The 21,962-nt window shown below is 48.9% G+C and overlaps 8 protein-coding genes across 8 annotated transcripts; 4 read left to right on the top strand and 4 right to left on the bottom strand.

Moving 5' to 3' along the window:
• Positions 1 to 1,068: 1,068 nt before the first annotated feature.
• On the top strand, positions 1,069 to 2,638 carry AO090020000483 (heme-dependent oxidative N-demethylase family protein; the record flags this gene model as incomplete). Its single annotated transcript, XM_001824738.3, has 3 exons — positions 1,069 to 1,567; positions 1,637 to 2,102; positions 2,158 to 2,638. The coding sequence occupies 3 exons, from the start codon at positions 1,069 to 1,071 to the stop codon at positions 2,636 to 2,638; spliced, it is 1,446 nt and encodes a 481-aa protein (XP_001824790.1).
• A 593-nt stretch (positions 2,639 to 3,231) lies between these two features.
• On the bottom strand, positions 3,232 to 3,996 carry AO090020000484 (PRP38 family protein; the record flags this gene model as incomplete). Its single annotated transcript, XM_001824739.3, has 1 exon — positions 3,232 to 3,996. The coding sequence occupies one exon, from the start codon at positions 3,994 to 3,996 to the stop codon at positions 3,232 to 3,234; it is 765 nt and encodes a 254-aa protein (XP_001824791.1).
• A 1,849-nt stretch (positions 3,997 to 5,845) lies between these two features.
• AO090020000486 (WD40 repeat domain-containing protein) lies at positions 5,846 to 7,930 on the bottom strand (the record flags this gene model as incomplete). The annotated part of the gene is made up of 3 exons (XM_001824740.1): positions 5,846 to 6,068; positions 6,133 to 7,825; positions 7,888 to 7,930. 3 exons carry the CDS (start codon positions 7,928 to 7,930, stop codon positions 5,846 to 5,848), a joined length of 1,959 nt encoding a protein of 652 aa, XP_001824792.1.
• A 1,203-nt stretch (positions 7,931 to 9,133) lies between these two features.
• On the top strand, positions 9,134 to 12,156 carry AO090020000487 (putative DEAD box helicase involved in nonsense mediated decay; the record flags this gene model as incomplete). Its single annotated transcript, XM_023237974.1, has 4 exons — positions 9,134 to 9,517; positions 9,576 to 9,934; positions 9,959 to 12,003; positions 12,059 to 12,156. The coding sequence occupies 4 exons, from the start codon at positions 9,134 to 9,136 to the stop codon at positions 12,154 to 12,156; spliced, it is 2,886 nt and encodes a 961-aa protein (XP_023092864.1).
• Positions 12,157 to 12,971: 815 nt separating this feature from the next.
• On the bottom strand, positions 12,972 to 13,556 carry AO090020000489 (PET191 family protein; the record flags this gene model as incomplete). Its single annotated transcript, XM_001824742.1, has 3 exons — positions 12,972 to 13,158; positions 13,233 to 13,374; positions 13,532 to 13,556. 3 exons carry the CDS (start codon positions 13,554 to 13,556, stop codon positions 12,972 to 12,974), a joined length of 354 nt encoding a protein of 117 aa, XP_001824794.1.
• A 325-nt stretch (positions 13,557 to 13,881) lies between these two features.
• AO090020000490 (sterol esterase) lies at positions 13,882 to 15,351 on the top strand (the record flags this gene model as incomplete). The annotated part of the gene is made up of 2 exons (XM_001824743.3): positions 13,882 to 13,996; positions 14,051 to 15,351. 2 exons carry the CDS (start codon positions 13,882 to 13,884, stop codon positions 15,349 to 15,351), a joined length of 1,416 nt encoding a protein of 471 aa, XP_001824795.1.
• A 1,175-nt stretch (positions 15,352 to 16,526) lies between these two features.
• On the top strand, positions 16,527 to 19,102 carry AO090020000491 (putative RAS small monomeric GTPase (Rsr1); the record flags this gene model as incomplete). Its single annotated transcript, XM_023237973.1, has 5 exons — positions 16,527 to 16,671; positions 18,229 to 18,255; positions 18,317 to 18,396; positions 18,446 to 18,561; positions 18,679 to 19,102. 5 exons carry the CDS (start codon positions 16,527 to 16,529, stop codon positions 19,100 to 19,102), a joined length of 792 nt encoding a protein of 263 aa, XP_023092865.1.
• A 977-nt stretch (positions 19,103 to 20,079) lies between these two features.
• AO090020000492 (putative 3-methylcrotonyl-CoA carboxylase, beta subunit (MccB)) lies at positions 20,080 to 21,928 on the bottom strand (the record flags this gene model as incomplete). Its single annotated transcript, XM_001824745.3, has 2 exons — positions 20,080 to 20,374; positions 20,481 to 21,928. The coding sequence occupies 2 exons, from the start codon at positions 21,926 to 21,928 to the stop codon at positions 20,080 to 20,082; spliced, it is 1,743 nt and encodes a 580-aa protein (XP_001824797.1).
• Between the last annotated feature and the right edge of the window lie 34 nt (positions 21,929 to 21,962).

Below are 21,962 nucleotides of genomic sequence, written 5' to 3'. Positions count from 1 at the left end.
TTAGAGTGATATAGTAGGAGTCAATTCCAATCTTCAACATTCTCTGAGATACGAGCATCCATTTTACGCAGAGAAATTCTAAGCTCTCTGCTGACCATGCCATTGAATGACAAGCTTTTTGAATAGCTTAGGGATATATCTAGTAGCTTTATATACACGTACATGAATGTACATAGGGCTGTGACTAAGCTGCGCCTTGGACACATGATCCAAATGGATACTTTTCCCTTTTCGGGAAATGCGGAGGTGGGCACTTTCTTTCCTCCTTCCGTCGATTCTGTCCGCATTTCATCCCCTCGCCTACTCTATCAGTTCAATATTACTGGAGGACCATTTTGATGGCTGATCATTATCTATTGCCACTTATCTTATGGTAAGTAAGACCTCCTCATCTATGCTTCGGAACCAAATATTGAGACAATGGATAAGATCCCAGACGGATTTACAAAGTACTGCCGCTTCTCATATGGCATGTTCACATGAAGGGAGAGATGGAGCCTCTACCTTACATCATAGGGCACGTGCATCTATCTCGGGCTACATCGTTGCTACATGAATGTAGAACGATCTGTGACCATTGGTTGTATGGCATACGTCGGTGAAACGGGCCTCTAATATTACATCCTTGCAGTTCTATGACGCCGAGGATTGGCTCCTCACACCTTCCCAGAAGAACCACACTTCCTTATCAAGTCTATCGCATCAAATTACTCGATACGAGAGGGTATCCTTATCTTTGATCTGCGTCTCCGCACCGAACGAAGTAAAAGCAATAGGTTACATTGCTCCAGAGAGGCTGCAGTTTCCGTATAGCACCTCAAACTAGCTTTCGAATCCCGCCAATCTTTGATTTTTATAATGACCACATGTCTATCTTAGGGTATTAAATCAAGGCTACTTCACCGGTCTTTATGGTCATGTCCGTGACATCTATACCTTGGACACACGGCATTCTGGTCTACGTCGAAATACGATACAGATGTGACATCGCACTATTTGAGCCTGCAATAGCGAGGATATCCATATATTATATCTGAGTGCGCCATCTTGCATTTTAAGAAAGGTATTATGGACGTACTCGACCAGCTAGATAATCTGTGGTTGGTGTGCTTCACCGTGTTCGGACTGACTGGGCTATGTTTCGCTTTAAGTGGATTGAAGAACAAACCAGTCTGCCTTCGTTCGAAACTCCATAGCCCTCGAAGTGGAACCGCATCACAGTCGATTTCACCGGAGAAGAAACCAGCGCAGTATGCGGATACATTGCCACCTCAGGGCCGTCAGGCACTTGCTGCATTGCCGGAATTCGCGACAGGAATACATGAAGTCGACGAAGAGAAAGTTCTCAAACACATCCTTCCCATGACCGTGGACTATACGACCTGCGGGGAAGACAGATACACGCCAATGGGATTCTCAATGGCTGAAATTAAGGCCTTAGGGGACTTTCCGGACTACGCAAAACTCAGCGGTGTGCCCTTGCCTCGAGAGTACCCCGAGTTCAAAATTGAAAAAGCGCTACCCAGGCCATATCGTCCGTTTAGATGGGGCTACCACCAGACAATGTGTACGTTTGCTTATGCCTGACTACAAGCGGCGCCACATAACTTGTGCTATACATTAACAATCATGGCAGCATTGACAAAGCTAGAAACGGATTGGTGGATAGAGCTCGAGAACACATATATACAACGGATCGCGCAACGGAAGGACTTGTACGCAAAGCATGGGGATGCGGTCCTGGGCTGGCTTCCAGGATCAGAGCTGGCCTGTAAAGAACTCATGGAAATGGTTCTGCAATTCATCTGCGCCCGGTATCCGCACTACTTCTCGTTGGTGGACAGACGCGTCCTACAAAATAGGATTTTGGGAGTAGAACAGGATATAAGATCTAAGCATCCTCTTGAGATACTGCTGGACAACGTGCCCGAAGACTTCGGTGTGATGCTACGTGATGAAACAACGGGTAACTATTTTTTGCGTGCCGGAGTCATCTGTTCTGCTTTGGGATGGAATGTCGGCACCAAGATCGGACTTCAGCTTCATCAGATCCATGGCCCAGTTCCTGATTACAGGGAGAAGATGCAATTCTCTATGGATCGGTGCGTACCATGTCAAAATATCTCGGCGATGGTCTACTCACAGATGACTACGCAGGTTCTTCACCAAAATGCCGGCCGACAAACCGATACAGAGAGGATCCTGGGGTCTTGAAGTCGGACAACCTTTGTATATGCCCAAAGGAGACCCTCACGAGAAACTCCGACTGTCTCAAGATCCCAATCTTCAGCTAGAGGATTGCTATCTCAGAGTAGACTGGCAAACTCTTCGCCGTCTTCCTCTCTCAGGAGCCATCGTATTCAACTTCAAGGCACTGTTCACACCGGTGACCGAACTCCGGGATGAACCTGGCGTGCCCGCATTGGTAACCAAGGTCTTGAAGGAGGGCAACAAAAATATACTGGAGTATAAGAGTACGTGGCACGTGGAACATGTTGTACTTCCCAAGCTTGAAGAATGGGCAAAAGAACAAGAAGAGAATGGGCTCGTTCCCAGCGATTGGGAGGTAGCTACATTGGATGACAGCCCATGGTATCAAGATTGGCAGGAAAAGTGGCATCGCCAACAAGGCTTTTAGTGCCATTTTCTTATTCGCTCTTCTCCAACTCCGTATTCCTTGACATGGTCTCTGGTTTATAGATCTAGTGATGCTGGGCGAGGCAGACATGTTGAAATCATTTATTTGCGTTCTAGGTCATTTACGAACATAGTACAATGGATGCAACTAGTAAGTGGAATCAACAAATGTTTTACAATTGAATAGCAAAGATGATGGGGTATCTCCGAATACTGCAGATTGTAACCAAAAATGGTACTATGCTCAAGCAGCAATGCCGTTTTTCAAATTCCCGACTTCCGAGCCGTAGAGCCCCATACTCTCATAGTAAATGTCTCCATATAATCCATCTTGAAGAGGATGACAAGTATTCCGTGGCGTCTGTGTCACGACGCCCGATGTATATCCGATCGTTGCCCCGATAGGGCACGCAAAGTAGCGGGGTCAAATGAGAACCACACCTATTAAAGAGGTGTAGGTAGCTCAATGAAAATGACTATTCATCGGAAACCAGTCATGAGTTTGCGGGAGTAGCCGTAGCATTTGATACCGAGCCTGGCAATAGAAGCTCAGCACCAATGAATTATTTGGCAGAGCCAAAAGGACATTCGCAGCTAGCCGGTAGCAGTCTCAATCATACTAGCATCATCAGCTGACCGAGCATCACTGGCCTGACCCTCTTCACTCTCCTTATCCCCGTTGTCCATCTCTTCCAACTCAGCAGCTAGCGGGCTGACTCGTTCCTCCAAAAGATCTAAGTCCTCCAACTGCTGTCTCGAAGGCAACTTCCACAAACTCGTACCACACACACGATCCTTGGTGAGGAGATCATCGACAAATTGATCCACATACGTAAGAACGACCGAATCGCGCACGCGCCGCTTCAATTTTCGATAGTCAAGAAGAAGTGGTTCTAGCGTCTTGTACACATCCACCGCGTCGAAAGTCAAGCGAACGTAAAACGCCGCCAAAGCCCGCAGGTACTTGAAATCCCCTCGTTGTTTGACCACACCGTTCTCAGCCTGCTCCGCCGCCGTCTGCTCCCCTTCCTCGTCGTTGACCGGGTCGGTGAAATTCAGGTACTCCAATACGATATCCCGGTCCGGGTTTAGTTGTAGCATCTTGAATGCGAGACAGAGGAATGGTGTGGGCTTCTCGGAAACGCCGTACGTTCCTCCAATAGAGGTCAGCTCAACCGCGCGATCGCACAGCGTCGCTGCGTTCAATCCGAAACATTGTTCCTTCCAGTAGTAGGAGTCCGTGATGCGGTCGCGCACGGCTTTTTCGAAGAGAGTGGCTGGATTGACACCGCGGACTAATGGACCGGTGTAGCCGCGATTGTCGAGGAGGGAACTGGCATCGGCGCGGTGGGATGCCATGTTTTTCCGGGGTGGATTGGCGAGGTGAAGGATTTGCGGAGAAATAATGATGCAGATGAAAGATTGAACTGAATGATGTCGGAGTTGAGGCGATTGTCTTGGCGGTCGGGATTCTGCCAAGACAGGGCGCTTATCGATAGTCGCACCGCCAACCGGGCTGACTGTAAACACGAGATGAAACAGGGTTCAGTGATCGATTGATCTTCATCTTCCGGATTTTGACGTATGAATCGCATGATTGACGAGTTGACGAGTTACTATACTACTATTTGAAAGAAGTCCATATATATCCTAGCCGTGGTACAACGGTGTCCCATATACTGTTCTTTCATCTACACCAACGGGGCCATACATTACCCTACCAAACTATACAACCACCACGTCCCACATACCAATGCACAAACCCCTCTAACCAGCAATGGTCCTCCTAACCTCCTCTACGGTCTCCGTTATCCTCTCCTCGGGAGTGATCTGCATCTTTACCTTCGTCCTCTTCCTCTCCGGCTACGTCCTCCAACAACAATCCGTCCGCAGCATCCAACACGCCATCAAACCCCCGCAACCACCAGACCCCATCCCGGGCCTCACCCACCATGGAGGCAACACAAAACGCACCACCCTCCTAGACAACCTCAATGTCAACGACAACAACAACCACCACCCAAAAGGCAACTACGCCTACCTCCAACTCCTCTCCACCCCCGACCCCTCAAACATCTGCTCCGCAATCCTCTTCTTCAAAACCCTCTCCACAAACAACACAGCAATCCAAGACCGCCTCTTCATGTACCCCCAAGAATGGGACCAAACCCCACCCCACAAGCAAACCACCCAGATCTCAACAGCCCTCTCCCTCCTCCGCACAGCATCCCTAAAATACAACATCTGGCTGCTCCCCATCGACATGACGGCCGCCACCAGCGCCGGCTACACACCCACAGACACTAAGCTGCTCCGTCTCGGCCAGATCCAGTTCATGCAGTATGACTCCGTCCTCTACGTCCAGACACCGGGGTTACTCCTCGACACGGCGAAATTGGACTCCATGCTTCTGTCCAGACCATTGCCGGGCCGGCATGACAAGAACAGACCCGAATCGTATAATAATGAGGCGTGGATTCCGATGCCGCTTCGTCCAGATCGCGATGTGACTCTCCCGCCTGTGTATCTGGTTACTGTTAATAATGTGGGCGCGGCCCAGGTTGAGGCCCGTGGACATGTGCCCAATGTGGCGTTGCCCGGGTTTGGGTCTTTGGTTACGGGGCCTTGGGGTGTGGACAGGTCGGCTGGGGAGGAGCAGCCGGGGTATGTTTTCTTTGAGCATGATGAGGATGGACATGTTTCTTGGTCAGGGAATTCGTTGTTTGGCCCTTGGAGGGCAGGGCAGTATGATGTTTGTGAAGGGATTGATTTTGATGATGTGCATGATGATTATGGGCTATGACTATGATTTTTGTTTGGGGGGCTTTTTTTTTTTTTTTTTTTTTTGTTTCTGGTTTGTAGGGTTATTGTTTGGTTTGGATATACCTGGTTGGTGTTGGTGGGTTCATATGCATGATGTAGCATATCCTACTTTTCTTCTTTGTTATAGGTGCTCTCTTCGGCTGGTTACATATACGGAACTACTTGCCAATACATGAAACTAGATCTTATTTAGTATTTCTCAGATATTAAATCCGAGTGGATATCATGATATAATTCATCAGTCGTGTCTTAACATGCCTCAAAACAGCGCTATCATTGCCATATCGCTGGTACATGCATTAGAACTACATCAAACAGCAAAGCATCCCGATAACACCCATACAAGCTTACCAAAGATACAGATAGTATACAAATCCACAGCCGACTATCGAGGAACGCCGATCTCGTACCCCAGTAAGACTTCGGTGGTACTGCCTTCCCAGCCTCTATTGCCACTTGTAGAGACCATGAACCGACAGGCTTGATCGATGTATAGCTGTGAGACAGTTCCTGTTCGATGTCCTGGGATGATAAGGAAGGGGACAGTTGAGTGACGGGCGACTTGCTCGTGTTTCAGGTCGTATAATCTAAGAATATCATGGGAGGCGCTGGAAGTAGACGTTAGCTTATTGACCACTTTGTAGTATGCGATAAATATCGCCAAAAGCTTACCAAACTATATGTCGCCCGTTAGGCATCGCCCTAAGAGCAGTTACAGGTCCACTTCCCTGAGGGAATTTGAAAGTCCGTTCAGGATCTCGAAGGCCCTTGTGAAGACTGAATTCCTCTACAGTTCCATTTCGACGGCCGGCGTAGATGTAATTACCGTCAGGAGACCAGCATGCATTCATGCACCAGGGCGGAGAATTACGAGGCGAGATGCGAGCGATGGGGTCCGGTTGCCGTCGATCCCATACTCGGATAGTGCCATCTATCGATGCGGCAAGGAAGGTGTTATCGGAGACGTTTTTATCAGACTGTGTCTGTTGGCTGAGGTCTTGGCTCTCAGGTGCAGGTTTCAATTCCTCCGCGTGAGGCAGCCCGTTTACAACAGGCTGCGACGAGGCAGTAGCGGCTTCAGGCTCGCGAGTCTCTGGTTGCCGAGGCGCCGCGTCCTCCTCCTTGATTTGAGCGCTTGCATCAACTGGAGCCGGCGCTGCTGGAGCACCATTTTGTTGATCTGACGGCTCAGGCTCACCGGGCGCATCCGCGTCGGGGAGGGTGCCATTGGCTAGAGCTTTGCCAAACTCATCATCTTCATCTATGCCAAAGGCATTCCCTGATGCGCCTGCCCCTTCGCCTCCAGTGCCATCTGCATCCCCGAACAAGGAGTCCGCCCCACCGAAAAGTGAGTCTGCCGGTGAGCCCCCCTGCGGGTTCGATGAATCGCCAACACCGCCTTGGTCGTTCGACGTATCCATAAAATCGAAGCTATTACCACCACTCGCCTGGTAATTCGAAGAGTAAGTTCCATTAGGAAGCGGTGTCTCGGTATCCTTAGGCACTGAAAGACTAGATTCTGGCCGTATGTCAATGGCTGATATCTGTCTGGCACTGGATCCAAACGAGCGCCTAGTCTGGCCCGTGTTCAGGTCCCAGTCAAAGACTCGCTTATCCCAACTTCCGGACAACAAAGATTTCTCATCCGATGTCAAATTCAACACTGACACAGCTGAAGTATGTTGTCGTAGCAAAGCGATCTCCTTGCCCTCGTCATGACGGACGGATTGTAGGCGAATAGCACCCGACTCTAAGCCGGACAGTAACCACAATCCCTCACTATGGCTAGCCAAAGAATATACCGGTGATAGAGTGTTGCCGTCCATGTTTTCCCAATATGTCATTACCACGCCCGCCTTGATCACGCTGTCCACGAAGGGGTGCCGTTGCGCCACAGTTAGCATCAGCTTGCTATTTATCGACTCCACCCAATTGAACTTCCGCACGTATCCATCTGAGCCACCGCTGAAAACCCACCTCATGTCCGCTGTCGCCGTCACTGCATTAATCGATGTACTGTGAGGCGCAGCCGTGGTAGGGACTATATCGTAGGTAGAGGCAGTGAGGCATTCGGACCGGACTGGAGGATGATACACAGATACTGAATCATGTACGATGTTCACTGGGCCGGTCGTGGTCATTTCGACATCGGCGTTCGGCTGAGTTGCTACACCGGCGCTATCCGATACGTGACTGGCATTGGATTGGCTATCCGCATCTTGATCGGCGTCAGCATCAGCGTCGGCGTCGGCCTCGTTGTCGTTGTCGTTGTCGTTGTCATTGTCGTTGTCATTGTCGTTGCCACCATCGTCAGCATCCCGGAGGGTATCTTCCATTTCATTATCGGAGCTACCATCTTGCGAGCCTATACATCACCAATCATTAGGCTGCTGCGACCATCGTCAATGCTGTTACAAGGAAGCTTACCTGCAAGATCTCTGTCATCATCATCTTCCCCAAGCGACGCCATTGTTGGAAGCGGCAAGAGTTCTAGGCCCGATTTTTCTAGAACACGCAATCTCAAAGCTGGAAGTTAAACTATATAATGTGTATATATAAGTAGCGAACAAAGAGCTCTTTCTCAATGGCCCATCTCTCGGTGGGAACCTCCGCAATTCAAGGGTTCATGGCTTGATAGCTCGCACGGACTTAGGGCGATGGGAAATCAGCGGGCGAATCAGTCGCACAGATCTTGCGCCCAGGGTTATCAAGGCAAAGGCTATGGTATTGCGGCAGGCGGAAATATATTGGAATCGGGAAGACGATGCCTTTCTTTATCTCCAAATCCGTTTATCGTTCTTTCCCCGGCATCAGTCACGTTGCCCGCCCACATTATGCCTAAGGCAGAAACATCCATCCGTATCTGGTTAGCGTCATCAAACAACTAGATCATCCTATGTTTATGACAACAGTTGGGTATAGATTTCCCTCTACGACAAAAAGTATTGCTTATGAAATAAGAAAGAATGAATGAGAAAACGCTTCAAGTATTTTGGACAGATAGCTCAACAACCTCGTATATTGACAGTCCTTACAGGAACAGATCGTCATGGTTATCCCATAGCAATTAAAGGAATTGACCACTAAGTGAGCAGAATTCCGCATCTCAGATTGAAATCTTTCGTGTCTCTTACCATTTGTCTCTCCATTACACTTTGTATATTTATATATACTTCTTTTTTTATCATATAGGGGGGCGCGTGGCCTAGAACATTGTGAGAGAAGTGACTCGGGATGTAAGAGTGTGGCAAGCGATGGCGTACTTTGAACAAAGCATGCCTTTTCTTCTATAGAAGCCCCTGGAAGAGCTTTGCTATTAGGAATGAATGTACGTTTGTGATCTCCGCTATTCACGCTAGATTGAGGGTTGAGTCGGAAGATTCCTATAAAGCTCCTCAGCTTAGTGAATCGAGCAATCTTGAATGACCGTTTTTTAGCATTGAATTGGGTTCTCTACGGAGAAAGATGGATTAAAGGATACTATCTACTACACAAACCTGGGGTCTACGCTTCCTCTGATTTTCTTGTTGGTCCCTGAACTGCCTGCCTTTTTGGGGGAGTGCAAACGAGTCAACCTCACTTTCTCTTTCTTGTTTCCCTAACAACTCAGCCTGAATCACCACCACCGAAATCATCAACAACTCACTAATCCCTCAGTGAGAGCTTTTACAATATGAAACCATCGAGTCACTCGAGTATTCCTAGTGATGGGTCGCACCACACGCAACCCAAGAAACCAGCAGCCCGCCCCGCTGTCCCAGTCAACCTGGATGTCAGAGCTTACTTCGCCGAGGGAGCCCCCGATAATTCTCAGCCGTGGCTTTTAAATCCAGAAATCCCATCACCTGATGAGATAATGGGAACTGGATCCGAGACTGAATTCGTTGATCTGCTGCCAAACCGGATCGTGGGCCCCTGGAGCTCGAAGAACGAGTATCTGAAAGCCCACTATGAGTTGCTTAGAGAAGACGCAGTCGCTCCTCTACGGGACGCCGTAGCATACTTTCGAGAGGATCCAGATATCCAAGACATGAATATTGTATCTATCTACGAGAAGGTTTGTACCTATTTCCCTCTACGTTTCAGTGGAGGGTCGTCTGATTTGTTGGCTATAGGTACACATTGTAGGTATTACCTTTGCACAACAAGGTGTAGCGACTCGGATACAGTTTTCCACCATTAGATCGGGAAAGAATATAGTCTGGGAATACTCTAAGCGGTTAAGAACAGGTACCATTGTTGCACTTTCTCCATCAGATGATTCGTTCAGAAACAAATGTGTTGTTGCTGTCGTGGCAGCCCGGCCACTAAACGGTGTAAAGCAACATCCTCCAGAGATTGACATTTATTTCGCGCGGTCTATAGATGCAGATTTCGATCCTCACCAAGAATGGGTCATGGTTGAGGCTAGAGATGGCTACTTCGAGTCGATGAGACATACGATGACAGCTTTGCAGAAAATGAGCCGAGAAAGGTAAGTGTTCAACCCTACTAAGAGTTCTGAATTTGAACTTAGCAGTTCCGACAGGTTTCCACTCGCCGAACAAATCTGCTTACTCCATCCTAATACTGATACTCCCGAGTATGTCAAAGCAGGTCCAGTCATGGACATACAGTCCGCTATCTGTCCATCTGGAGAAGAAGGCAAAATTAATATCCTGGAAAGCTGGCCTAGATATCCAACAGGTGATCTGGATGCCACCCAATGGAGGGCTTTGGAGCAGATGCTTACAAAAAGTCTTGCCGTTATTCAAGGGCCGCCAGGAACCGGCAAAACATTCGTCTCTGTGATTGCGTTGAGGATTTTGCTGTCCAATATGAACCCAGGAGATCCACCTATAATCGTCGCCTCGCAGACAAACCATGCTGTAGATCAGCTCCTGAGGCACATTTCTCGGTTTGAGAGGGACTATATTCGCTTGGGAGGCAGAAGTAGTGACCCTGAGATTAGAAAGCGCACCCTATTTGAAGTCCGACAAAATGAACCCAGTGCTGCCATACAAGGCGGTGTTCTTGGACAGGCCCAAAGGCGATACAATAAATACCATCACACGATTGCTGATCTCTTGCAGAACTTCAGTGCTGAGAACGATGACGTTCTCCTTCCGCCTGAGCTTTTCGCAAAGTATGGCCTACTGACTGCAACACAATGTGACTTGCTCGCGAAGGGGGCAAAGGGCTGGATACGACCCAACGACGAAGAGGATGATAATCCCTTGCTAGCCTGGCTTGGAGAGCATGTGGTGCCATTCGAAGTGCACTACTCAACTGAGACCTTTGGCTTCGAAGAAGATGAGATTGATCTGGAGTATGAACAGCTCAAAGAACTAGAAGCCGAACAGGGCAATGAAGAGGAGGACCGTGAACTTCTTAAAGGACCATTCATATGTCTTCGTGAAAGGTTCTGCGGACAAAGTACTTCGGCCGCTGAGGAAGCTAGCCGGAAGTATCTGAAGGAACCCGACCTGTGGAAAGTACCGGTCAAAGCACGTGGAGGAGTATACAATACTCTTCGAAAGCTGCTCAAAGATAAAATCAGGTCGAAGTTCCAAAGCTTGGTTACACTTAATACAAACAATTGCAAAGACCTCCGCATTGGAAAGTGGGAACGGGATAATCATCTCCTCCAGGATGCCAAGTTGATTGGGATGACAACAACGGGCCTTAGCAAGTACCGAGCTCTAGTATCAAGCTTAAAACCAAAAGTTGTTCTGATAGAAGAAGCAGCCGAAGCCATTGAAGCACCGATAGCAGCTGCTTGCTTCGATTCTCTTCAACATATGATCCTTGTGGGAGATCACCAACAACTCAGGGGGAGTTGCTCGGTACAGGACCTTCAGGGCGAACCGTTCTTCCTGGATATCTCAATGTTTGAAAGACTTGTGAATAATGGGATTCAATACGAGACGCTTAGAAGACAGAGGCGGATGGCGCCAGAAATACGACGGTTGCTGGAGCCCCTTTACGGCGAGCTTCATGACCACCCGTCAGTACTTGAACGCCCCAGAGTGCCAGGAATGGGGGATTTCAGATCATACTTCTTTTCTCACAATTGGCCAGAAAGCAATGACAGCTTATCCTCGAAGTACAATGAGAAGGAAGCGGAAATGGTTGTTGGATTCTTTATGCACCTGGTACTCAACGGCGTTGCGGTAAAGGACATAACGGTTCTGACATTCTATAATGGTCAAAGAAAAAAGCTGCTGAAGCTATTCAAAGGGAACTCCTATCTTCAGGGTCAGTATGTGAATGTTGTGACAGTTGATTCGTTTCAAGGAGAAGAAAACGAGATAGTGATTCTATCACTTGTGAGGAGCGGCCGGCCTACTATCGGGTTTTTATCTATAGAGAATAGGGTCTGCGTTGCGCTTTCGCGTGCTAGGACTGGTTTTTATATGTTTGGAGACTCTACTGCGCTTGCTGATGCAGATTCCCTCTGGTGGCAAGTAGTCACCCTCATGGGGGGCAAGAACCCAAAACGAAGGCTTGGTTTTTATCTACCTTTAACATGCACCAAGCATGAAAACGTGATATACAAGAAAGGTTCGTACTTCCTACGTTCACTTTAGCGATTTTTACTGATGACAAATGCCACTAGATCCCTCTGAGTGGGACACTGCCTATGGCGGATGTGATCTCCCATGTAACGAACGTCTAGGCTGCGGGCACAGATGTTCTCTACCATGCCATAGGTAAAATGAGCTGCGTGAACCGTCTGACCATTTGAATTATAGTGCTGACGGTGTGGGCTTCTAGTTTCTCCCATGATCAAGTCAAGTGCACCGAGGTCTGTGATCGACAGATGCGATGTGGTCACAAGTGTGACAAACCATGTTATGAGATTCACACCTGTTTCTGTGGGTGCCCGTTGAACTTCGCCGTTGAGTGTAAGTCGGAAGCGATGGGGGCATTGCGCTCTAAACTGGATGGATGTATACTTGAGGAGGACAGTCACCGCCTGGCTGCCATTCGAAGCTACCAAGCCTTTGCAAACGGTGGATCCAAGGAACAGGACCAACGACTCCTCAGGATGGCCGAGTTAGGCAAGTAGAGCGGATCTCGGGGGTAAAGGTGGCATGATGTGCAGCCTGGTGCGAACATTTCCTTGTATTTTCTATTCACCCTGGCGCCATGAATGATGTAAAAGTTATGATTGAAAATTTATTCTGTGAAGCTCGCAATCATGAATGTTTACTATCTGAGGTCATCCATCTCTTCTGACCACCTTCTAATTGACGAGCTGTTTCTCATGCAGTATGCTCCAGAGCATCCCTACGCCCATATGGATTACTTTGCACCCCAGGAAGTAGCTGTTGGTAGCGGCGAATATCAATTTACCTAATATGTACAGTAGATCGTACACCAGAATCATGAGGTCTATAATCGTACAAGTCCCTCCACAAACTCCAACCCATGCCAAGAGAACGAAAATACAAAAGTCCAGCTATGTGCCCGCAACTTCGGATAGGGAACGGCGGGTTTCGGCACTGGAACAGCATCGAAACATCCCCTCACAGGCCCCTTGTCTTCTCCGGATCCATCTGGACCTCATCCCCACTGATCTCTTTGACGGACTCAAAGGCGGGCTTCCCAGCATATAACTGTTCAGGCTTGTTCCGCTTCCCGCCTTCCATTTCGCTGGCACCCGCGAGTGGCTGGTTTCCACGGAATCGCTTGCGCATATCGATCAAACCCCGCCTGGACAGAGATTGAGAGTTAGGCCTGGTTCCAGCATTGCAGGGGTCTTCCACCCGAAGATATGCATGACTCACTTGCACTCGCCGTACCCTTTCCGCAGCTGTTGGCATCGCATGGGCAGTGTATCAACTAGCGGCTCGCTCAAACATTCACGGGGCGTGTGGCGCTGGACCATTATACAGTCGGATTCCTGGAGGCATTGGGCCAATGCATCGCCTGTAAGGTTATTTCAAATCATGGTTAGACTAGGGGCACCTTTCAATTGCGGAAGGGTAATATCAAGCATGAGATCTGGGTCTTGGTCTGCGGAAGCGACGGTCGGTCGCCCCGATTGGTTGATCATCGAGAGAAGTTGAAGTTGGATAGTACTCACGGATGTCTTTGCAGGAGTTCGGCATCTTGCTTGAAGGTAGGAAACCAGCCGGCAAGGCAGTGGAAGGAAGACCTGCCAATCAGTTGTCCAGCGCAAAATTAGACTCCAGGAAAAGAAGGCAAAAATGGGGCCATCCCCGGATTAGATAAGCAGCTTATCACATGAAAATGCAAATGACGTCTGAGCGTTGCCCTTTCTTGGAAGTTCTTCTGCTGGTCATTAAACATTTATTTCGCTTCCTGGCGCATTTCTGCCTCTTTCCCCCCCATGATGGAGTTCAGGCCTCGGATTGCGCGATAGACTTGTCACCCTTCTATACTAAAGGTTCAGGTCGGATCAATTCGTCCATCATGGCGCGTGTCCCTGTGATTGGACGGCTGTTTTGGTTCGAGTATTTGGCTCTGTTTGCCTCTTTGATTTTGGTGCTGCTCGAATGGGTCATACATATTATTACATTTTGTCTTCGTAAGTTAGATGAGTCGCGTTGTCGTTCTCAGATCATTCGTTAACCTCAGACAGCTGAAACGGTAATCAAGTTCTTCTACGACCGGTCGAAAACTATTTTCAACCTATTTATAACTCCTGAGGATGAAGGCAAGCGCAGTAAAGAAGAACGGATCGCCACCGCAGTCGCACAGGCCTCCGACTTCGTAGATATATGCGCTCTGTTCGGTTACCAGACTGAGGAGCATATTGTCCAGACCGGCGATGGCTACCTGCTCGGCCTCCACCGTTTGGCCTACCGGAGAGGCGAGGAGAAGATGCGCGTCAACCAAGGGAAAGGGGGCGTTCGGAAGAAGGTCGTCTTCCTCCACCATGGGCTCATGATGTGCAGTGAGGTTTGGGTGTGTTTGTCCGAAGAACAACGGTGTCTTCCCTTTCAATTAGTGGAAAGGGGCTATGACGTGTGGTTTGGAAACAATCGCGGCAACAAATACTCGAAAAAGTCCGTGCGGTTCTCGCCCGGATCTAACGAATTCTGGGACTTCTCCATCGATCAGTTTGCCTTTCACGATATCCCCGACAGCATTAATTATGTCTTGGAAGTCACGGGCCAGCCTTCTCTGTCGTATGTTGGATTCTCACAGGGCACCGCTCAAGCCTTTGCGACACTATCTATCCACCCGCTGCTGAACCAGAAGGTCGATGTTTTCGTGGCTCTTGCGCCCGCAATGGCGCCTACGGGCTTGCCAAACCATTTCGTCGACTCACTGATGAAGGCCTCGCCGAATTTCTTGTTCCTTCTCTTCGGCCGACGTAGCATCCTCAGTTCGACGACGATGTGGCAGACGGTCCTCTACCCGCCTATCTTCGTTCAGATCATCGACAAGTGTCTTGACGGGCTCTTCAATTGGAAATGCCGGAATATCAGTCGTTGGCAAAAGCTAGCGGGCTACCTACATCTATTCTCCTTCACCAGCACCAAATCCGTGGTTCACTGGTTTCAGATCATCCGACATAAGAACTTTCAATTCTACGATGACGAGGTCCACGCTCCGTTCAGCATTGTCGCTAGCGAGCGATTCTATAAGCCGGTCAAGTACCCTACCAGGAACATCAAGACGCCCATTGTGCTACTGTACGGGGGCAATGACAGCCTTGTAGACATTAACGTGATGCTGAAGGAGCTTCCTCGCGGGATCACAGCCAAGATCATCCCGAAGTACGAACACCTCGATTTCTTGTGGGCGACGGATGTCGAGCAACAGGTGTTCAGCCATGTCTTCGAGGCTCTTGAACAGTACAGTGGCATCACCCAGCTTGAGGGGGCGGTAACGGGCCTGATCAATGGAGATGCGGGACATGCGATCGCGGTTTAGGCGATCGAGCGCATTAGATAGCATGGCTTGTGATTCGTGCACAGTATATATACCGGCGCATACCCGAATGGAGGTTGGTTTGTGTATAATGGTTGGATGTTAATTAATACCTGACATTAGCGCTCAGTTCTCTTTTTGTTCTCCTTTTCTTTCTCATTCCTGGACACATCTTGCAACCGCCATGGGATGTTTGTCGCACAGCACGTAACTCGAGGCCGCTATAGTATCTCATATTATGATATCATCCACGCAATAGAAGTAGGGCAATGACCAGTCGAACCCCGAGGGGTGGGCCGTCGAATGTGATACATTGATTTAAGGTCGACCTGACGTCCCGGCATTCATTTAGACTACTGGTCAGAGCCAACAACCCCCCTACTCATCAAGTTACATATGTCGTTGGGTTTGCCTCCTGGGAATGCATCCCGTTGGACCTATCGAGCGGTCCATCACATGAACACTGCGTCGTACTTTCTTGCGCCCAATCGTCGCCCCCTGGATGTCCCGATCTAGAGTCCGGACATTGGTCTGTTTGGTGCCTGACAGCGTGAGGTGGCCAGATCTTTGGCCCGGATCCAGTCCCTCTCGTCCGGGAGGAGGGATGTCTGTTTTGTGCAGTAGAGCCGAGGGGTTGGAAAAAAGGTGACAGGTAAAGTGAACCGTTTAACTTAAGCGATTGGTCAAGGACGGAGGACGTTTCAGGATATACGGAGCAACGGAGAAGGGGGAGGGGAAAAGGAAAGGGAGTCGTAGGCTAAATGGGACGTTATTATATCTTCCCCCTTGTATGTCGATATTTCTGAGAACTAATGCCTGCCCGTCCATCAAGGGATCCTTGAGAGATCTATATTTATTTTGACAGGACAACAATTTGACTCAAACATGCTCTGGTATGTTGTCTACTCTTTTCTTTTTTGGGGGGTTTGTTTTTCTCGTCCCGATATCATCGTTTCTTCAATAGTCCCTTCGAATTTTTTTTGTCAATCGGTCCAGTTGGGAATGGTTGGATGGAGCCCCGAAAGCAGATCATCACGACCATCCCCAATGATTGGCAACCAGATTCACGGCCGAGTCGGACAATTCATTGCTTTCCCTTCGTCTCCTGCAGATAGCCTTGGTGGGAATTATTGGATTTACTCAAAACCAGGCCCAGTGACCTTGATCTAGAGGTCATAATGACTATTGTTTTTGAGGATCCAACCACCGGGATAATCGACAAGGAGAAGAAGGGAGACAGCAAGCATTCCATAGATAGGGTCATTCCTTGTTTCTTTTTTTCTTCTTTTTTTGTTTTCTTTCATTTCTTGATTTTGATAGACTGTTTGTTGGCTTTGTTTTCTTTTTTCCCTTTTTATCTCTATCTCTCTCCTACTTGACCCATTGATGGTATTCACCAGCCCCCTTTGAATCCGGATAGTGGGTTTTCTTTTTATTGGACTTTTTTTATTATTATTATTATTAGTTTCCTCTTTTCTCTTTTTCATTACCAGAAGCAGCCCAAAAGGAAATAAGGGAAATCCCAAACCACTGGGACTGGAGGGACTAAAGGGGGGATTCCTAGGGTTCTCTAAACCTTTATGAGGAAAGTCCCACGAGAGTTAATCCTTTCCAGGTTTAAACGCTGCTGGCTTAAGGTTTCGTGCCAATTGTTGCGCACATTTGGGAAGCCTCTTCTTGTTTTTTTTATTGATTATTATTATTATTATTATTATTATTATTTATTTCTTTTCGCTCACACCGCTTCGTACTGATGTTGACCAAGTGAAAAAATTAGGAATAGGGAAGATTAGGGTCATCGGAAAAGAAAAAGGTAAGAAAGAAGTACACACGTTAAGGTCCAACAGCAGCAATCAATACCCAAACCGAACAAAAGGATACAAGTCATTGGAACCCAATTGAATAAAATGAAATCTCAGGGTTGAAACAAATTTAAAAAAAAAAAGGAAAAAGAGAATTACAATTTTTGTATTTCATTAATTTCATGTTTATCAATTTTTCTATTTTCTTTTGTTAAATTCTTCTTTCTTTTTGACATTGATGATTGAACCCTCCGACTCGGATCCTTTCCACCCTTTGCCAGTTCCTCATAAAAAAAAATCTCCCCACAACCGCTGACTTAGCTTCTAGTTCGGTCTTTTAGTCTCCGGAAATCCACCCGAATTTCTGTTGACATCAACCGTTTTTCCTGCGCTCGCCTTCTCCGACCCCCCTTTGACCCTTCACTCGAGTACAGTGATTGCCTCGGGTCTGGTGGCGCTGTCGAGTCCACGGCCTGCATATTACCCCCTCCAACTCCCCCTCCGCGACATTGGTTGGCATTGGCATTGAGACCGATGTAACGCATCGCGTTGTCGCTGCCTTTGCTCTTCCAGCCCACCCCCGCCCCCAAGGGAATCAGACCATCCCATTGCTGGAATTCGCAATTCACCACCGAGATCTTCGACCGTTCACGAGACACGAAATTAACGAAGTGTACCTTTTATCTACCCATCCGATCCGGCCGGTTTGCGTGAATTGAATCGTCGCATCATACTCTTTGGTGGAAATTTAGGAGGTACGATACGACAGACAGAGATTGTGTTGGAAGAGGTCGATTGAACCTAGCATCGCATCGTCCCGATCTGCTCGAGGCGCTACATCTGATCGAATAACTTCAGTGGATTGAGGGGGAACTACAATTGCTGTTTCAATGCGGCCACAGTACGTCCTCCCGCCTCGGGTCCCTTGCCCTGAACTTCTCGCGCGCGCCGGATGCTAATGGCTTCGCTCGATACAGACGGGAATATCATATTGTCGTGCTCGGAGCTGGTAGGCATGATCTTATGTTTGAATATCGTTGAGGCCCACCGCTGATATCTGCTATCTCATGCGCAATAGGTGGAGTGGGAAAGAGTTGTCTTACTGGTATATACCCTCTGACTTGTCGATTGACCCGACTCATGGGCATGTCACTTACCCTGTGCAGCTCAATTTGTCCAAAATGTGTGGATTGAGAGCTATGACCCGACGATCGAAGATTCATATCGCAAACAGATCGAGGTAGACGTAAGTGGATCGTGTTGCCCAACATGTCTTGCGTTGCTGATTGCCATAGGGGCGACAATGCATTTTGGAAATTCTGGACACTGCAGGAACAGAACAATTCAGTAAGTCTCCCTGTAACGGTACGGCCTCGGTCTTGTCCACTAACACAGCCCTAGCTGCCATGAGGTAAATCAGCCATCCGTCCCACTTCTTCAGTCCACCTGGGATCCACTACTGCGGCTATAGGACTGACACATAACCACTCACTCCTTCTCAGACCCGCATGCTAACCCTGACTCACAGAGAACTTTACATGAAACAGGGACAAGGGTTTCTCCTGGTATTTTCCATCACGAGCATGTCCTCGTTGAACGAGCTGTCCGAACTACGCGAACAGATCATCCGCATCAAAGATGACGAGAAAGTCCCCATCGTCATCGTAGGTAATAAATCCGACCTGGAGGAGGACCGCGCGGTGCCCCGTGCTCGCGCCTTCGCGCTCTCCCAGAGCTGGGGCAATGCCCCTTACTATGAGACATCGGCTCGCCGACGAGCCAACGTCAACGAGGTCTTCATTGACCTCTGCCGACAGATCATCCGAAAGGACCTGCAAGGCAACTCCAAGGGTCGCGACGAACCGCCCAAGCGGGAAAATTCGAATCGACCCGATCGCAAGCGAGAACGACGACAGAAGTCGAAGCGTAAAGGACCTTGTGTGATTCTATAAATTAACGATTGTTATAAACGAAGGAGGTGCAGAAGACCGACGACTCTCACCTCATCGTATCTGAACCAGGCCACCTCACCTCTCATCGACGCATATCTCGAGCCACCGGCTCACATCCTATCTGCACATACATACTACATATCTTCACCCGCCCTAATGTTTTCAATCATCATATGCCCATCCAATGATAGATATATGTCGGTTCACAACCATTCAACTTTTTCTGCCTTACTTCCTGTTGATACGTCTTCATTGGTTATTTTACTTCAAGGAATGAGAAAAAGCTGCATCTCTCTTCGTTTTCCTCCGCATTGGTGTCCCCTTCATTGATATAGAACAGTTTGTTTTATGACTACGTTGCCGTTCGTTTTTCGCAAGCTGATAAAAGCAATCTGCTAAAGAAAAGAATCACATTATTTTTTCTTCTTTTTCTTTTCTTCTTAGTGCCCTCCTAAGTTCTCTCTATCTACTCATATTCTATATTTGCTTTTTCTTCTTTGTGCCTTATTTGACCCGTCATTCCTTCCGATTCCTACCCCTTTTTTCTCCCCCTTTTCCACCCCTGATCAATTTCCCGTTCTTTTCGAAACTAGCGGTAGCCTGTTCAACGCAGGTAGATTATTAGAATGCGATATTCCTTTTCTTCCTTTTGATTCGCTCTTACTTTCTCGCCATAAATTATAGGGACTATCATAATAAGCACATTAAGAAATCTTCACGAATCATCCTTCTCATTCACCATAACACGACTCGTACAACACCCTCTAACGATCAAAAAGAAATTCAGAAAAGAGACCATCCATTTCTAGTATACTAAACAACCATACATCGTATAAACCTCAATATAAGGCAAAGACATAGATATATAAATAGTAAGAAATAAAAACCCCAGACCAAGTTAAACACTAGAATCTAGACGTAGAAGTAGACGTAGACCCAAACTAGACCTAGAATAGTCCCTCACTAAGTAAACAGAACTACATCCTAAAAACACCAAACCGCGTCTGCACATCCTTATCAACCCGTCCACCCAACGACGCCGCCAAACTCAATCCAAGTACGCGTCTCGTCTGCGCCGGCGGAATGACCCCATCGTCCCAGAGACGGGCGGACGAGAAAATCGCCTCGGACTCGTGGTCGATGCGAGCTTTCAGGGCTGGGTCTGCGGTGCGTCCGACTGCTTCCATTACCGAGGAGAGTTGCTCGGAGCCCATTACTCCGATTTTGGCGTTGGGCCACATGAACATTAGCCTTGGGGAGTAGGCACGGCCGCTGTTTTTTTTTTGGCTTTTTGTTAGAGTTTTGGTCTTTGGTTTTTGGTTCCATGGGTTGTTCTTAGTTTGTTTGAGGGGTTGGATGGTTGGGGTGTGTAACTTACCACATGCCGTAGTTGCCGGCACCGGCGCTGGAGCCAAAGACAACGGTGAACTTGGGTACGTCGGCGCAGGCTACTGCGGTCACTAGCTTCGCGCCGTTTTTGGCGATGCCGCCCTTCTCGGCGTCGGCGCCGACCATGAAGCCGGAGATGTTCTGGAGGAAGATGAGGGGGATGTTGCGCTGGGCGCAGAGCTCGATGAAGTGGGCTCCCTTCAGGGAGGACTCGGAGAAGAGGATGCCGTTGTTGGCGACGATGCCGACCTGGTGGCCGTAGATACGGGCGAAGCCTGTGACGAGGGTGGTGCCGTAGTCGCGTTTGAATTCGGCAAATTCACTGCCGTCGACGATACGGGCGATGACTTCGTGGACGGGGATCTGGCGGCGGAGGTTGGTGCCGACGATGCCGTTCAATTCGGCGGGGTCGTAGAGGGGTTCTTTGATGGTGCTGTCGTCGAGTTTGAGGGGCACGCTGGTTTTAGGGTAGTTGAGGTTGGCGACGGATCTGCGGGCGAGGATGAGGGCATGGGCATCGTCTACGGCGAGGTAGTCTGTTACGCCGGAGATGGTGCTGTGCAGTTGACCGCCGCCTAGGTCTTCGGCGGAGACTTCTTCGCCTGTGGCGGCTTTGACGAGGGGAGGGCCCGCCAGGAAGATGGTGCCTTGTTTCTCGACGATGATAGTCTCGTCGCTCATGGCTGGGACGTAGGCTCCTCCTGCTGTGCAGGGGCCCATTACCACGGAGATCTGGGGGATGCCCATTGAGCTCATCCGGGCTTGGTTGAAGAAGATGCGGCCAAAGTGTTCCTTGTCTGGGAATACATCGGCCTGATGGGGGAGGTTGGCACCGCCGGAGTCCACGAGGTAGAGGCAGGGGAGTTTGTTCTCTTGAGCGATTGCCTGCGCTCGGAGATGCTTCTTCACCGTGATGGGATAGTAGGTGCCTCCCTTGACAGTGCTGTCATTTGCCACGATCATACATGTAACGCCTTCGACGGTTCCAATTCCAGTAATAATGCCACCGGCGGGAACGTCCTCGCCTGGGTACACCTCGTGGCCGGCCAACGGGGAAAGCTCCAGGAACGATGTGCCGGGGTCGATCAGGGCTGTCACCCGATCGCGAGGGAGCATTTTGCCTCTGGCAATGTGCTTTTCTTTTGCTTTTTGTGGTCCGCCTTGTGAGATGGTGCTATGTAGATTGCTCATCCGATCTACGAGCTCCTTCATCTGCTCGGCATTCTCCTTGAAATCAGGTGAGGACGTGTCCACCGCCGTGGGCAGAACCGATATGGCCGAGGCATGATGCGGATGCGTATAGCTCGCAACTGTCCTGAGAGAAGTTTTAGAGGTGACTGTAATTGGAAAGCGAGGCGTGAGAAATCGTCGCGAGTAAGGCAGCGATAGCGATGTTTTGGAGCTCAAGCTCCGCAGGAGCGGAGACGGTGCGCGCATTGCGGGGATAATCTAGGGAGAGCAGAAGACGAAG

Source organism: Aspergillus oryzae, chromosome 6 (genome assembly GCF_000184455.2).
Source record: "Aspergillus oryzae RIB40 DNA, chromosome 6".
In the NCBI taxonomy this organism is placed as follows: Eukaryota; Fungi; Ascomycota; class Eurotiomycetes; order Eurotiales; family Aspergillaceae; genus Aspergillus; species Aspergillus oryzae.
This window is presented reverse-complemented; position numbering and strand designations above follow the sequence as displayed.